This window comes from Gopherus evgoodei, unplaced genomic scaffold (assembly GCF_007399415.2).
Source record: "Gopherus evgoodei ecotype Sinaloan lineage unplaced genomic scaffold, rGopEvg1_v1.p scaffold_59_arrow_ctg1, whole genome shotgun sequence".
Classification (NCBI taxonomy): Eukaryota; Metazoa; Chordata; order Testudines; family Testudinidae; genus Gopherus; species Gopherus evgoodei.
This window is the reverse complement of record NW_022060080.1, coordinates 446,519-460,894: the sequence shown is the minus strand read 5'-3', so window position 1 is coordinate 460,894 and position 14,376 is coordinate 446,519. Positions and strand designations below refer to the sequence as shown.

Here is a 14,376-nt window from a genome sequence, read left to right as displayed (position 1 = left end):
GCCAGCTCTTATCCTGCTCACCAGAGCAGCTTTCTCTGATGCCCCTGGAGGGAGGGGCACCCTTCCCTTGCAGCTCCTCGCCTGCTCCACCCCAGCCCCCACATGGGCTCCCTTGCTCTGTGGTTTGGTGTTGTCAGTTGCAAAAGAGGAAGCTGTCGCTCTCAGGCATCGGTTTCCCAGACACGAGGAGGAGGCGGAGGCAGCAGAAGCAGCCAGCAGCCGGCCAGCGAGGACGCTCAGTCAGGGAGATGGAGCTGTGGAAGCAATGCGCCAGCTGGCTGATCCAATGCCGGGTGCTGCCCCCCAACCACCGGGTGACCTGGCCCAGTGCCCAGGTGTGCGAACTGGCTCAGGCCCTGCGTGACGGCGTCCTGCTCTGCCAGCTTCTCAACAACCTAATGCCCCATGCCGTCAACCTGCGGGAGATCAACCTGCGGCCCCAGATGTCCCAGGTGGGTGAGCGGGAGAATTGGGGGCGGAATGGGGCTGGGCATCCTCCAGCCTCCCGGCAGCTAAGGTGTTAATCTGGGAGCTGAGCTGGAGACTTATGGGATCCAGCTGGCAGTGAAGAGGTTAATGTCCATGAGGAGGGGGAGTTTATGGCATCAAACTGGTAACTAAGGAGTAAATGTCAAAGGGGAGGGCAAGGCTTATGGGGGCTCACTGGCAGCTTGGGGGTTAATATCCACCAAAAAAAGGGGAGGGATTGAGACCCAGTTGGCAATTAAAGGGTTAATAGTAGTGTGTGTGTGTGTGTGTGTGTGTGTGTGTGTCTGGGGGTGGGGAGTTGCTGGGCCAGCTGGCAGCCAAATGGTTAACAGCAGAGTGGTGGGTGGTTATGGGCCCCAGTTGACAGCTAAGAGGTTAACACGGAACTGGGGAGTCTTACAGGCTTCCTCACCTGGCAGCTAAGCGGTTAACAGGAAGGTGGGTGGTGGGGTAGGAGGGAGCTTGCAGGCGTTTCTGTCTTGGGGGTGGAGAGGAAATGGGATCCAGTGGGGGGGGAGCAGGTACCAGCAATGAACCCTTCATCCGCTAAGGGGTTAACAGTGGGGCTGGCTTTGGCGGGGCTGAGATGGGCCCTGGGGTGGCACGCAGGAATGCAGCCCCTGGAGCAGGGCCAGGGCACCGGGGCAGCTCCCCTGGGGTTGGGGCGCAGGCAGGAGGGTGAACACTGGTGGGGTGGGGGCTGACAAGCCCTGTTGAGCAGGAGGGTGGGAGTCACAGCCACAAAGCCCCTGGTGGGGAGACTGAGCAGGCCCCGGCTCTGTAGAGGACAGACAGTCGCAGGAAGGGACCAAGAGAGGGATGCCCAGCTGTGGAGCTGTTCCTGGAATTGGGGGGTGCCAGGCTTGGTGGGCCCTAAGCTGGGGCAATGGATAGGCCCTTATTTTTGGGGCTTGGTGTGAGACTCAACATGGGCAGAATTGGAGCCTTTCATAACACGCCAATGGCAGCAAGGAAAAGAACCCAGGAGTCCGGACTCCCAGCCTTCCCGGTCCAGTCCACTAGACCTCACTACTTTCCCAGCACTGGGTGTAGGACCCAGGAGTCCTGACTCCGAGCCCCCCCTCCTCATTCTAACCCCTAGACCCTGCTCCCCTCCTAGAACTGGAGACAGGGCCCAGGAGTCCTGACACTCAGACTTGTGCTTTAATAAGACTATGTCTCAAAGTGCATTTGAGCTTTAGAGCTGTATTAACCACCGTCCGGGTGAGTGCGTGCAGCGTGCATTTGGGGGTGGGGAACTGACGACAGGCCTGGGGAGCCCCGACCCCTGGATCCTCTTCCTGGCTCTGGGAAGGGAGTGGGGTCTAGTAGTTAGATCAGGGGAGGCTGGAAGTCGAGATTTCTGGGTTCCTTTCCCAGATCTCTCATTGTCCTGCTATTAGAGAGGCAAGGTGGGTGGGGTAATATTGGACCTACTTTTACAACAATTGTCCTGCTATGAAAGATGCTGGTGCAAATGGATCTTCAAGCTATGTCTACACTCCAGTTTTCCCGGCATAGTCCTCCCAGTGTGGACTCTAAAGTCTGGTTTATACTGGGATAACTGCACCGGCAAACCCTCCGAGTATAAAAACAACAAGGAGTCCAGTGACACCTTAAAGACTAACAAACAGTTAGTATTGACACAGCCTATGGCAAAGCGTCCTTCCATCAGTATCACTTCTACTGTACAACCAAATAAGTGATATCGGCACAGGCACTTCTAGGCCGCTATAATAGCAGTTACAATAACTTTTGCTGGAATGGGGATGTCACATCCCTAAGCAACTTTATTATACTGGCAACATTTTTAACAAGGGCTTTTGCTGGCCTAGCTGATGTTGGTTCCCTGGCCCTCTTCTCCTGGTATAGCCACGTCCCTACGAACTAGAGCGTAGCTGGGCCGGTAAAAACCCACACCCCTAAATGATGTAGCTAGGCCCAAGTGTGTGAGATCCGGAAAGCGTAGCCAGGAGGTGAATTAAACCTCCATGAAGTCTGATCTAGGCCCAAGGGAAATCTGATCTAGGAAAGCCTGAATCGGGTGTATTGAGATAAGGCAAAAGTCAGGCTTGGTTTCCACCCTGACACATGCTCTGGGTCTGGTGGCGGCAGGGGGGGGGGCACTGATCGGTGCTGGCAGTGGCCTGGGTTTAGGATGGCAGGGCAGAATGGGCCAGCGTTTCTCTCACTGGTAAGACAGTGACTGTCTCTGGAAACGAGTCCTCGGGTGTCTCAGTCATTCTCATGTGACTGCGCGGGGAGACAAGAGAAGCAAATTGCTCTTCGTCTCTTACTCCTCGGAGACTCGAGGAAATAGGGAGGCTAGGGCAGGATCTGACTTACCCTGGTGTAAATCCAGCATGTCAAGGCACTTAACTCCAGATTTACACCAGATCAATAGGAAATGTGGGGGCTTGTGTTAGGTGAGCCTTTGCCTTTGTTAACTGAACTCTTCCTCTGGGCACCATATCTAGGGTGACAATCATATTGGAATCCTGCTTGGCAAGAAAGGCCTCGTGTCGTGCGTGGGAATAGGGGAGTCTCCCTTTAAATGGTCTGTGAATCCTTGAGTGGTGCTCACTGTGTTTGAGAAGCTGCCAGAAACCAGTCAGAGCAGGAGCGGGTATGTGGCCCACCCTGGCATGACTGTACGTTGCTGAGTCCCAATCGCAGTGTTTACTACCTGGGTTCTATGTGGGGCTGGGACCCAGGACTTCTGAGTTCTATTCCCAGCTCTTGGAGGAAGTCTGGGGAAGTGATCAGAGAAGCAGGACTAGGAATCAGGACTTCTGGGTTCTGGGAGGGAAGCAGGGGCTAGGGGTTGGAGCAGGCTGGCTGGGCGTTCTCCTGCATTCCCTCCCCTAGCTGGGACTAGAGAGAAGTGCGGGTGAGTGGCGCGAGGGGTGGGGAGGCTGGGACTTCTGTGTTCCATTTTGGACTCTACCACTGCTTCCGTCTGTGAAGCTGCTTCCCCTCCTGCCCCTCCGTTTCCCTATTTGCACAAATGGCAGATGGCGACATGGAACAGCTTTGGAAAGGCGCTATGTGGCAATGCCATCACCAGGTTTCAGGGTTGGCGACCGACTGGGGTCCGCAAGAACCACCTATTCCCTGGTTCTAGTGGACAGGATACCAGATTGGGAGGACGCTTGGGTGACCGTTCTCTCTCTGTGCCTCAGTTTCCTCCCTCTGGGGACGAGGATAAAGCTCTTTGAGATTTGCGGATAAGGAGTGCTGTGTGGTCACATCATTAGAAGCAGCCTGTAGGCTTCCCTTGCCTCAGGCATATCGGAGCAGGAATTTTCCCCAGGGCCGCCCAGAGGATTCAGGGGGCCTGGGGCAAAGCAATTTCAGGGGGCCCTTCCATAAACAAAAAGTTGCAATCCTACAGAATACTATATTCTTGTGGAGACCCCTACAGGGCCCGGGGCATGGGGCAAATTGCCCCACTTGCCCCCCACCCCTGGGGCAGCCCTGATTTTCCCCTGGGTCAAACTGGCTGGGATGTTGGCAGTTTTATGCCGTTCTGGCGGATCACCTGGGCATGTCTCACCTGCTCTGCCATCACAGGGGCCTCAGTTTCTCCTGGTCTCTCCGTGTGGTACAAAACAATTTCGTCTCTTGAGGGCTGAAACGCTTTGGTCTAACTAGAGTCGCCAGGCTCAGTATAGGGGTGTCTGGGTGGGATATAGTGGCCTGTACTCCCCAGGAGAGCAAACTAGGTGATCTAATGATGCCGTCTAGCCTTAAACTCTGTGAAACTGGGCTCAAGGGAGTGCTAGTCGATAGGAATTTGGCAGTCCATATATTCCCTGCCTGTCTCCCAATAGGAGTTCGGTCCTGAATAATACTCATCCCTAGCTCTCCCTTTTCATCGGTAGATCTCAAAGGAGGGTAAGCACCAGTATCCCTATTTTACAGGTAGGGAAACTGAGGCACAGAGCTGCCTGAGGTCACTTAGCCGTAGATCTGAGACTAGAACGCAGGTCTGTTGAGTCCCAGTCTACTGCTCCACCTACTGGGATCTACTGCCCCTAGGAACTGGCCCTGAAAAGATGTAATCTTGGCCCGGTGTTTAAAAACGACTTCCCCGTTGATTGGAGAACATGCTATAAACATCTCCCACGGTGTTTAGATAGTCAAATCCCGGATGAGGTTGCCATGTTACAGGGCTGTTCCTAGGGTGACCACAGACTGAACAATGGAACTAGGATGCCCCAGGCTCTCTCCCAAGGAGAGGAGCTTTAAGGAAGCTGGCAAGCAAATTATCTTGGTTGACACAGGTCATTGAGCTGGATGCCCCAGAGCTCAATGTGACAGTGGCTTGAACTGAAGAGCCAGCGTTCCCTAGCTGCCTCTCGAAATCCTCCTCCCCCTGCGGTTTTAATGCTCCCTCACTTCCCATCCTGGACTGTTGTGCACTGTGGCTCTGCCACCTGCTTCATCCCACTCCAGAGGTGGCTGCATTTCAGTGGTGGTGCGGGGGGGGGGGTGAGCCCCGTGCTCTGGGGCTGTAACAAGCTCGTGTTCTCTGTGGCTAAGGGCTGCCAGGAGATGGGTGCTGGGTTATACTGTGATTTCTGTAAGCGAAGCATGGCCAGGCCTTGGCCCTTGGATGGGAACTCCCAAGCGCTGTTGTGGGCAGGTTGCCACCTGACTTCAGGACTGACCCCCAGTGCACCGTCACTGGGGTGTTACACTTTTGGAGACCATCCAGAGTGTCCCTGGTGGTCGGAACAACCGAGGACTCAGCCATGATGACTATAAAGAGGATTCTGTATGGAGGCTGCTGGACACAGACCAACCCTGTGGTTCTTTCTTGGCCGCTGGTGTCATGTAATCCTGGTCTCGCAGCAGTGGAACGCCTGGCTGGCTCTGCTGTGTCCTTCCACCTGTTCTGAGGCTCTCACCGCTGCTATATGTCGGAGGTGCCTGTCACTGGGGGATTTTGGTCACTAAAGAGCCTAGGGTGATTTGCTCAAGGGTGTGAACCCTGGTGCTCTACCTGATTTCTAATCTCAGTTATTCCCTTCTGCCTCTCTAAATTACCTCCTTCATTTTCTGTCCGAGGCAGTGTTGCGCATTGCGGCTGTGCAGCTATTAAGCAGCTGTTGCATCCCACCCCAGAGGTGGCTGTGTTTCCGTAGTGGGTGAGCGATCCCTTGCGCGGTGTTGCTGCGTGCCATTGATCAGCTGCCACATCCCACCTCAGCGGCAGCTGCATTGCAGTGCCGGGTGAGCAATCAATGTGTACTATTGCTATTCAGCTATTAAGCAGCTGCTGCATCCCACCCCAGAAGTGGCTGCATTTCAACGCTGGCAGAGCGATCCCTTGCACAGTGTTGCTGTGTCCCACACCAGAGGGAGCTGCATTTCAGTGCTGGGTGAGCGATGCCTGCTCAGCATCCCCACGTGCCGTTGATCAGCTGCCATGTCCTACCCTAGAGGTGGCTGCATTTTAGTGGTGGCAAAGTGATCCTTGTCTAGTTTATAAAGTTCTCTGAGGTCTCATGGGATGGATGATGAGCTGTGTAAATTAGAGGTGGACCTGGACTTCAATGCAGTCCATGAACCGATATTCAGAGGGTGTTTGGCTCCAGCTCCAGGCGGGCTAGCTGCTCCATCGATGAGTGAACGCAGGCTTGGTTGAGAGTCTCTGGCCCCTTGGTTGCAGGGGAAGACGGGTGAGGGGGCAGCCAATCAGAGCTTTCTCAGGAGACATGAAACGTACCAGCCTCCCTGCACGTGTGTGTGACTGGGGCAGATGCAGAGAGAGCAAAGCTGTTTGTTTCACTGAAACCCTTCATTCTGCTGGGCTTGCACTCAAGTTCCTTCCTCAGTTCCGCTTGCGGGAGCTGCTCACTCTCACTGCTTCTCCCCAGAGCTGCCTTCCACGTTGCTCCCAGGTTGCCTTGGTGCAATTTTCAAAGGCGCCTACAGGACTTAGGTGCCTAAAGTCCCATTTTCAGAAGTAAACTGGGGTCTCAGGAGCCTAAGTATCATTGAAAGTCAATGGGACTTTGGCAACTAAATAGACCTGGGTGAAAAATATCGGCTGGGGCCTGTGCAGTACCCGGCACAATGGAGGCCCTGATCTCGGTCCGGGTCTGTGCAGTACCCGGCACAATGGGGCCCTGAACTCGGCCCGGGTCTGTGCAGTGCCTGGCACAATGGGGCCCTGAACTCGGCCCGGGTCTGTGCAGCGCCTGGCACAACGGGGCCCTGATCTCGGCCGGGGTCTGTGCAGCGCCTGGCACAACGGGGCCCTGATCTCGGCCGGGGTTTGTGCAGCGCCTGGCACAACGGGGCCCTGATCTCGGCCGGGGTTTGTGCAGCGCCTGGCACAACGGGGCCCTGATCTCGGCCGGGGTTTGTGCAGCGCCTGGCACAACGGGGCCCTGATCTCGGCCGGGGTTTGTGCAGCGCCTGGCACAACTGGGCCCTGATCTCGGCCGGGGTCTGTGCAGCACCTGGCACAACAGGGCCCTGATCTCAGCCGGGGTCTGTGCAGCTCCTGGCACAACGGGGCCCTGATCTCGGCCAGGGTCTGTGCAGCACATGGCACAATGGAGGCCCTGATCTTAGTCAGGGTCTGTGCAGTGCCTGGCACAATGGGGGACCCCAGTCTAGGTTGGGGCCTCTGGCTGCTACCATAATACACATAATATCCAGAATTGTAATAATTACTGGTGGTCACATAGTGAAAGGAGATTAAACTTCAGGATCTGAGACTATTTCTGAGACCAGGAGGAGCCCTAATGTGAGGGGCAGATTATTCCTCCTTGTCCCAGCCGGTGGAACTATCTGCCACAAGAACTAGAGACCATCTCCAAACCTCCCCACGTTCTCTGAACCATCTGGCACTGACCACTGTCAGGGAAAAGATCCTGCACTGCAAGTACCTCGGGTCTGACCCTATCCAGCAATCCCTATGTTCTAGTAATCTAGTCTGGCATCTCGTCCCCTGCTGCACTGAATCAGAGCAACGATCTAGCTAGTCTGGTGTGCTACCCACTGCCATATTATGTATTAGGTGCATTATGGTATTGCCTAGCAGCCCCTCTTGTGGATCAAGACCCCATGGTGCTAGGTGCTGTACGAACAGAACAAAAAGACAGTCCCTGCCCCAACCAGATCTGACCAATGGCCCATCTACTCCGGCACGGGGTCCAGAGAATGCACCAAAATAGTTTAAGTCCTTCCTGGAGGGATGTGACTGACAAGAAGTGATGGGGAACCGCCCCTCGTCCACTGGACCCCTCCCTGGTGGAGTCCACAAAAATCCATTCTCCCGCTGATCCTATTCAACATCTACATGTGGACCCGGTCAGACAACATGGACTTAAGTGCCAGCACTACGCAGATGTTGCCTATCCATCACCATGCACCGCCCACCCCCAAGTGACCCAGGGGCGGGACGAGGTCAGCTCATGGCTGAGGAACAGCTGAAGAGAAGCTGAACCTGAGCAAGACAGAGGTGATGCTAGAGGACGGAGGGAAGCCCGCTGAGGAGCGTGCAGCCAGCTGGCTAAGGGACTCCATCCCATCCCGCTGGACAAAGACGTGGCCTCAGTGACTCAGGTTTTCGTCACTGAACCACAGCCATGCGATAGACCTGGCATGAAGCCTTCAGTGCATGGGAAACTGCAGCTCACACAGTACTCTGCAGCATGCCTCCTCAGCAAGGCGGGCTCCCACGAGCTGATCACCCTGTCCGCTGCTCTCAGCACCAACTCCCGTAGAATAAAGAGTCAAGTTCAAGGGCTTGGTCTTTCTCTTCAAGCTTCTAAAGCTCTGGGATGAGGCCTGTGGGCAACATTTCTGCTGCTCAGGCCCCAAGGAACCAGCCACGGTCAGGGTAAAGCTGGTCTGTGCAGGAGACAGAGCCTCCTAATCCCAGCCGGTGGAACTACCTGCCACAAGAACTAGGGACCATTCCCAAACCTCCCCTTCCAAGCACCAGCCACACTTCTCTGATCTGCCTTCTCCAGTACAAACGCAGTGCGGTCCAAGCATATACAGCCAACCCCAGATGGGGCTTCACTGCAGAGCTAGCCCCTTGCGGGCACATGGGGGAAAGGGTGGGAGGGCCTTGGAGGACTAGAGAGGTTTTAACCTGCATCCACACTGCAAAGTGCAAGTGGCACTGGGCTTTAACCCGCCAGGCCAGCTGGGCAGGGTTTGTGTGTGGATGGAACCAGAAGGGGGATTGGGGGTCCAGGCTGCAAAGGCTGCCTCTGCAGTGAAGACCGGCCCTTCACCTGGGAACTTGCCTTGTACTCTGATTCCCTTTGGGGAGCATGCTCAGAGCCCTGCGGGGGCGTGGAGACCTCAGAGCTCTGGAGTTTTTGAAAGGGCAGCTACAGTCAGAGCAGGTGGTTTCCAGCTAGCACAAGGCCCCCGAGCCCCAGAGAAGCCTATCTCCAGAGCAGCCGCAGAGAGAGGAGATGGGTCTCTGCAGCTCAGACCCAGCCTGGCTAAGGTCAGACTTCGTGAGGAGAGCGGGACTCTGCACCGAGCACTTGAATCGCTAATGGCGAGGGAGGCAGCATCATGGTGCTGCTGGGACTTACCCCAAGGTTCAACTTGGCCCTGCTGCAACTCCATTAGCATCCTGCATCCGGGCTGCTCGTAGCCCACTGGTCGTCCCAGTGAGGCAGCTGGAGGCCCCGAGGGCTTGATTCTTGGTGATGCTAGGGGCCCTTTAGGCTGCTTTGGGAGTGTACAGCCCCCTCCCCCTGAGCATCCCCTCCACCCATGTTGGGGCCTCTCCACCCGGTGGATTTGGTGGAAGGGGAAGGCTCTGCTTCCGCAGGAGGTGGAGCAGTGGCATGGCTAGAGTGCTCCGTGCTGCAGCTGTTCTTTGCTTCCCAGGGGCCATTAAGGTAGAGCAGCCCTGAGGCTGCTCTAACTTGGATCAGAAGCCAGGCAGGGCCCAGAATATGGGGAGCACAAAGGTAGTTTAAGGACGCCCCCACCATTTCTACCCAAGGGAGGGGAGTGGGGCAACTGAGAATCAAGCGTGAGGGGTGGGGTCTAAGCTGGTGTAACTGACACCAATGATATAATGAACACTGGTGAGCCACTGGCTCAGACTCTGTCTGGATTCACTTACTGCTAAGCATGCACTCCAGGTAGCACAGCACCGACTGGATAGGTTTGATATGGGACATCCCCAGCCCAGGCTGCGCAGAGGCAGTCAGAGGCAAACACCAGCCCTGTTGTGCTCATTGGTTGCTCTCTGCGGCAGCCAATTTCCCCAGCGTGGGGTCGGGGGAGGAGGAAGCCGTTCTGATGGCTCTGCAGAGCTTCCTGTTTCCGGCCCAGCCCTCCCAGTCGTAAAGAGATGTGGCTGGCGCAAGGGAGCATGGCCCCTCAGTGGATCTTGCACCACCCAACCGGGCATCGCCAGTCCTGGTGCAGCCTCACCAGCCCCCATGCGGCCTCGCTCTGTCAGCCCCTAGGCAGCGTCCTCAGCCCCAGCATGGCATTGCCGGTCCGCATGCAGCGTTGTCGGCCTGGCTGTGACATTACCACGTCCCACGCAATGTTGCTGGCCCCATGTCTTCCAAAAAATACAGTGCAGCCCCATCCAAAAAAAATATCATGAGATTGGCTTTAAAATCCTGAGTTTTTAAATAATAAAAAAGGTGGAGGTTCTGTTTATGTGCCTTTTAGTGTTTGTGCCCTTTAGGTTTCATAGTTTCAAGCTTCAGATTGTGAGGTCTTTGGGGCCAGGGACCGTGTTTTCGCTCTGTGTATGTACAGCGCCAAGCACAATGAGGTCCTGGGTGATAGCTAAGTAAGGTACTTCGCTGGCCCCCATCACTGTCAGATATGAGCACCTCCCAGTCTTCAGTGCATTTATTCCAACATCCCATGAGACAGGGCAGTGCTATTATCTTTCGGATATAGATGGGGAAACTGAGGCGCAGAGAGATTGCGTGACCTGCCCATGGTCACCCAGGGAGTCTGGAGTGGAGCTAGGAATTGACCCTGTGTCTTCCAAATTGAACGTTAATTCCTTTGCCCCTGGATGAGCCTTCCTGTCTGGGATACACTGCTGGTGTTTACTGAATTAAGGTTTGCTTCTTCTCTCCTTGAACTGTCCCACGGATGTGAACTTTCCCAGGCTACAATCCCTCTCGACACCTCTGTCCATTAGTGCTCTGTTGAGTTCAGTGGAGTCAAACCAGAGATGAGTTTTGACCCACTGGATTCTTGCTTATGCTAAGATCATTCTGATTGCTCTGGCCCCTGAGAATCCTTCCAGTGCAGGGAGCCTCCAGTCCCTGGTGTTGGGAGTGGATTGGACTGTGGCTGTTCCCTATTTCCCTTGGGCCCGAATGGGGCAGAGCATGAGTTAGAGCAGCCCCGAGGTTGCTCTCACTGATGCCAGGAGCCCCAGTGTCCAGAGAATGCAAGGGAGTGCATGAAGCCGCTTAACCACTCCCACCTGGGCATTCCCCAAGCAGCAGAGCTGGTTCCTGTCACCCCAGGGTTGGGAGTGACATCTTGTTGCTCCGTTGAGTTGGGCCCGGTTACACTGATTTCAGCTTTGGAATCTTTGGTCTGTTCTAGCACCAGGGCCCCAGGTTTCCCCCAGAGCTGGGCGCATTCCAATCCGGGGTTCTGGGTCTGACATGCCCCCTCCCCCAGTTTCTCTTTTGAACTCGGGGTCCTTGAAATTTAGCAAGGAGATGAAAGCGAAACCAGGGAGTCGGGGGTATATTTGTGGCTGATGAGCTCAGCTTGTGGCTGGCTCTGTGGGTTTAGCTGGCCCAGTGACTCCGGGCTGTGAATGAACTAGCTGACGGGGCCTGTGAAGCTTCCAGTTACTGTAAATGGGGAGAGAAGGAGGGGGGAAGGAGGAAGTTTAGAGGAGATGAGGCAGGCAGGGGAAGGGGGAGCCGAAGGGGTGAGGAAAAGGAAGTAGGGGGAGGGGAGGGTAGAGGAAGAGGAAGGAGCGGGGGAGGGAATCCAGGGGTGGATGAGAGAACACAAGTGATTTTAAAGAGCAGAAGTGGCTCAGCTTCTGTGCCCCCCACCCCCGCCGGCCCGTGGAGTGGGGGGCCTGCAGCCAGGCATCCCTGTGAGAGACGGGGTGGAGCTAGGCCTTGCTTCTTGGCCCGAGTGTCCCCATCTCCTCAAACTGGAGACCCCCGCAAATGTGAGCGCCCACAAACCTCCTGGGTGTTTAAAATCAGAATTCCCCCACAGGCCAGGCCAAACACACGCCCCTTCTGTGATCCAGAGCCTGTGGGCACATCTTCACCAAAGATATCACAGGGCTTTCCCTTGCTCCGGCCCTCAGCCTGGGTCAGGCCCCAGAGGGCTAGGACATGGTTCCCTGCAAAAGTTTCCTCCCCCAGATTGGGTTGAAATCTTGAAAAACTTCACAAACTGATAATCCAGGTCTCCCTACCCTCCCCAGTTCAGGTCAATGGAAATATTTCAGTTTCAATCATTTTGAAATGTTTCATTTTGATTTAATCCCTTATTTGATTGAAAAGCAATTTTTTTTACTCTAATTTGTGTACATTTTTGAAGAAGAAACCAGAATTTTCCTTGAGAATTTTTTCATGTCGACACAGAACCTTTTGACAACTTCAGAACTTTTTTCAACATTTTTTTTTAAAGTCAAATACCTCTTTTGCTTGTTTTTCTTAGCAGAGATCATTGTCAAAACCAACCCTTTTCTGTGAAAAGTTTTGGTTTTGACTACGATGTATTTTGTCAGCGAAAAAACGTTCTCCTGAAAAGTTCCCGACCAGCTCTTGTCTCAAGCGATGTTAATATCATGGCCAACATTTTGACTGACACATTGAAGATAGACCTGGAAAGCTCCAGAGTGCAAAAAATCAGCTGCTGTAGCCTGAGCTAGCTCGTGCTATAATAGACTGTCATTCTCTGTGGATTAGGGACAGATTAGGATCTGTAATAACACACTGACAAGGGGGATTATCAGGAGCGGCGCCTGGGTTTTTGGTGCCCTAGGCAGGGGTCCTTCCGCGCTCCCGGTCTTCGGAGCAGTTCGGTGCCGGGTCCCAGAGCGAGTGAAGGACCCGCCGCAGAATTGCCGCTGAAAACCTGGAGAGCAGAAGGACCTCCCGCCACCGAATTGCCGCCCCCCAAATCCTGGTGCCCTAGGCGACCGCCTAGGTCGCCTAAATGGAAGTGCCAGCCCTGGGGATTATGCTATGATTTTTGGAAGCTAAGCATGACCAGATCTGGTTGGTCCTTGTGATGAGAGACTAGCGGGAGTACATTAAAGTATTTCCTCCCTGTAGCCTCTTCAGAACCAACACACAATCAGGGCTTCTCTCAGTGCTTGTTCCTTTCCTCATCTGAACAACATCAAAATATAAACTTCACCCTAAGCTTTCTCTTGAGCTTGACTGTTTGTTTCTTTTTATAAAACCTCCTCCGTTCCTAACCTTAATTCTCTCTGGGATGCACATGCCTTTTCATATTCCCATGTTGGAATTAATAGGGCCCATCTGGTCTGGCAGCAAGAGTGAATCAGCAGAAATAGTGCTGCATTTCTGAGCATGAGCTGTGAGGATGGTGCAAAAGTGATAAAATAGTTCCAACTCTCTGTGCAGGGACATGGCATTGGGGTGACTCAGCAAAAGTAGCTCCACCTCTTGGCATTGGGGTGAATTGGGAGAGATATTTCTCAGCATGGTCCTGGCATCAGGGTGTGTCAGCAGAAGTAGCCCTGCATCTCTGCGAAGGGTCTTGGTACTTGATAGCAGGACATTCAAACCTTTCAATACTCCTGAGCTGGTAATAAAAGGACCCACTTGTTTTGGCTGCCAGGGTGAATCAGGAGAAATAGCTCTACCTTCCACACACGGTTCCAACCCTTGATGCCCCTGGGCTATCCAGCTTTCCTTGTGTGCTTTGAAACATAATGCATATTTTTTTCACTTTTAACAATGCCACACACACACACACACACACACACAATTTGTTATGCAAACCTTAAACCTGGATCATTTGCCTAGAACAGCAAAAAGGCTGTTTTATGAATCTGTATTGCCAGGATCATTTCTGGAGGCTTTTATATCTTTGGGGTGAAGGCCATTCAAGGAGCAGCCATAGCAGTGGAGCTGATGTGATGAAGCACTGCAGCTGGATAGCTGCAAAGACAGTCCACCAGTAGATCTTCTCTCCTGATCTGCTGACCCTGACAACTTCCTGCCTGGGCTGCAGGGAGGTTGGATGGAGACCCTGTCAAAATTCCCAGCCTGGTCTCATGGCAGCCGTGCTGAGGCTTTAAAAAGCCTGTTGCATCATGGCTGAAATGTAAGATCTGTCCAAGTATGTGTCATAGGTCCCATTCTGCAACAGCCAGTGTGTGACCCTCCGCCTCAGTGGGGATGAACAGCAGAGGCAGGTATTTGGAGGAGCTGTTAGCCTTGGTGGTCTGGAATCTTTATATCTAGGTCTCTAATTCACTGGCGGAGGGTGAAGGAATGAAATTCATCACCATAGATTTTCAGATGAGGGTGGACCATTAGATCATCTAGTCTGCTCTCCTTCATAACACCCGGCCATCCACTGGTGACCTGTGTTGAGCTCCTAGTCAAACTGGAGCCAGATTTCCAAAGAGCTGGGCTCCCACTTAGGCACTGGACTCGGTGGCCAGGTTTTCAGCAGAGCTCAGCTCAAATCTCCGCTGAATCTCGGAGGATAAGCTCCTAGGCCACGTGTTGTGCCTTCTGCTCTTTACACAAAACAGACTGTGAAGGAACCGTGTGGGCATAACCAAATAACCTATTGTGTTCACTGCATACATACAAACACGTAAGGCCCAGCTTCGGCCACACTGCTTGCTCTGGCTGGTTTCTGGTGTCTTCTAAAACACGGAACATAGTG

The 14,376-nt window shown here is 54.0% G+C and overlaps 1 protein-coding gene across 3 annotated transcripts in view; it reads left to right on the top strand.

Annotated features, from left to right (window-relative positions):
• Positions 1-21: 21 nt before the first annotated feature.
• Positions 22-14,376, top strand: part of LOC115643438 (proto-oncogene vav-like) — a 59,195-nt gene continuing 44,840 nt past the window's right edge. For all 3 annotated transcript variants that reach the window (XM_030547471.1, XM_030547470.1, XM_030547468.1), the window contains exon 1: positions 22-452. In XM_030547471.1, coding sequence (XP_030403331.1) covers positions 39-452 — 414 coding nt within the window. In that variant the 5' untranslated portion in view covers positions 22-38. The remainder of the gene's footprint in view (positions 453-14,376) is intronic.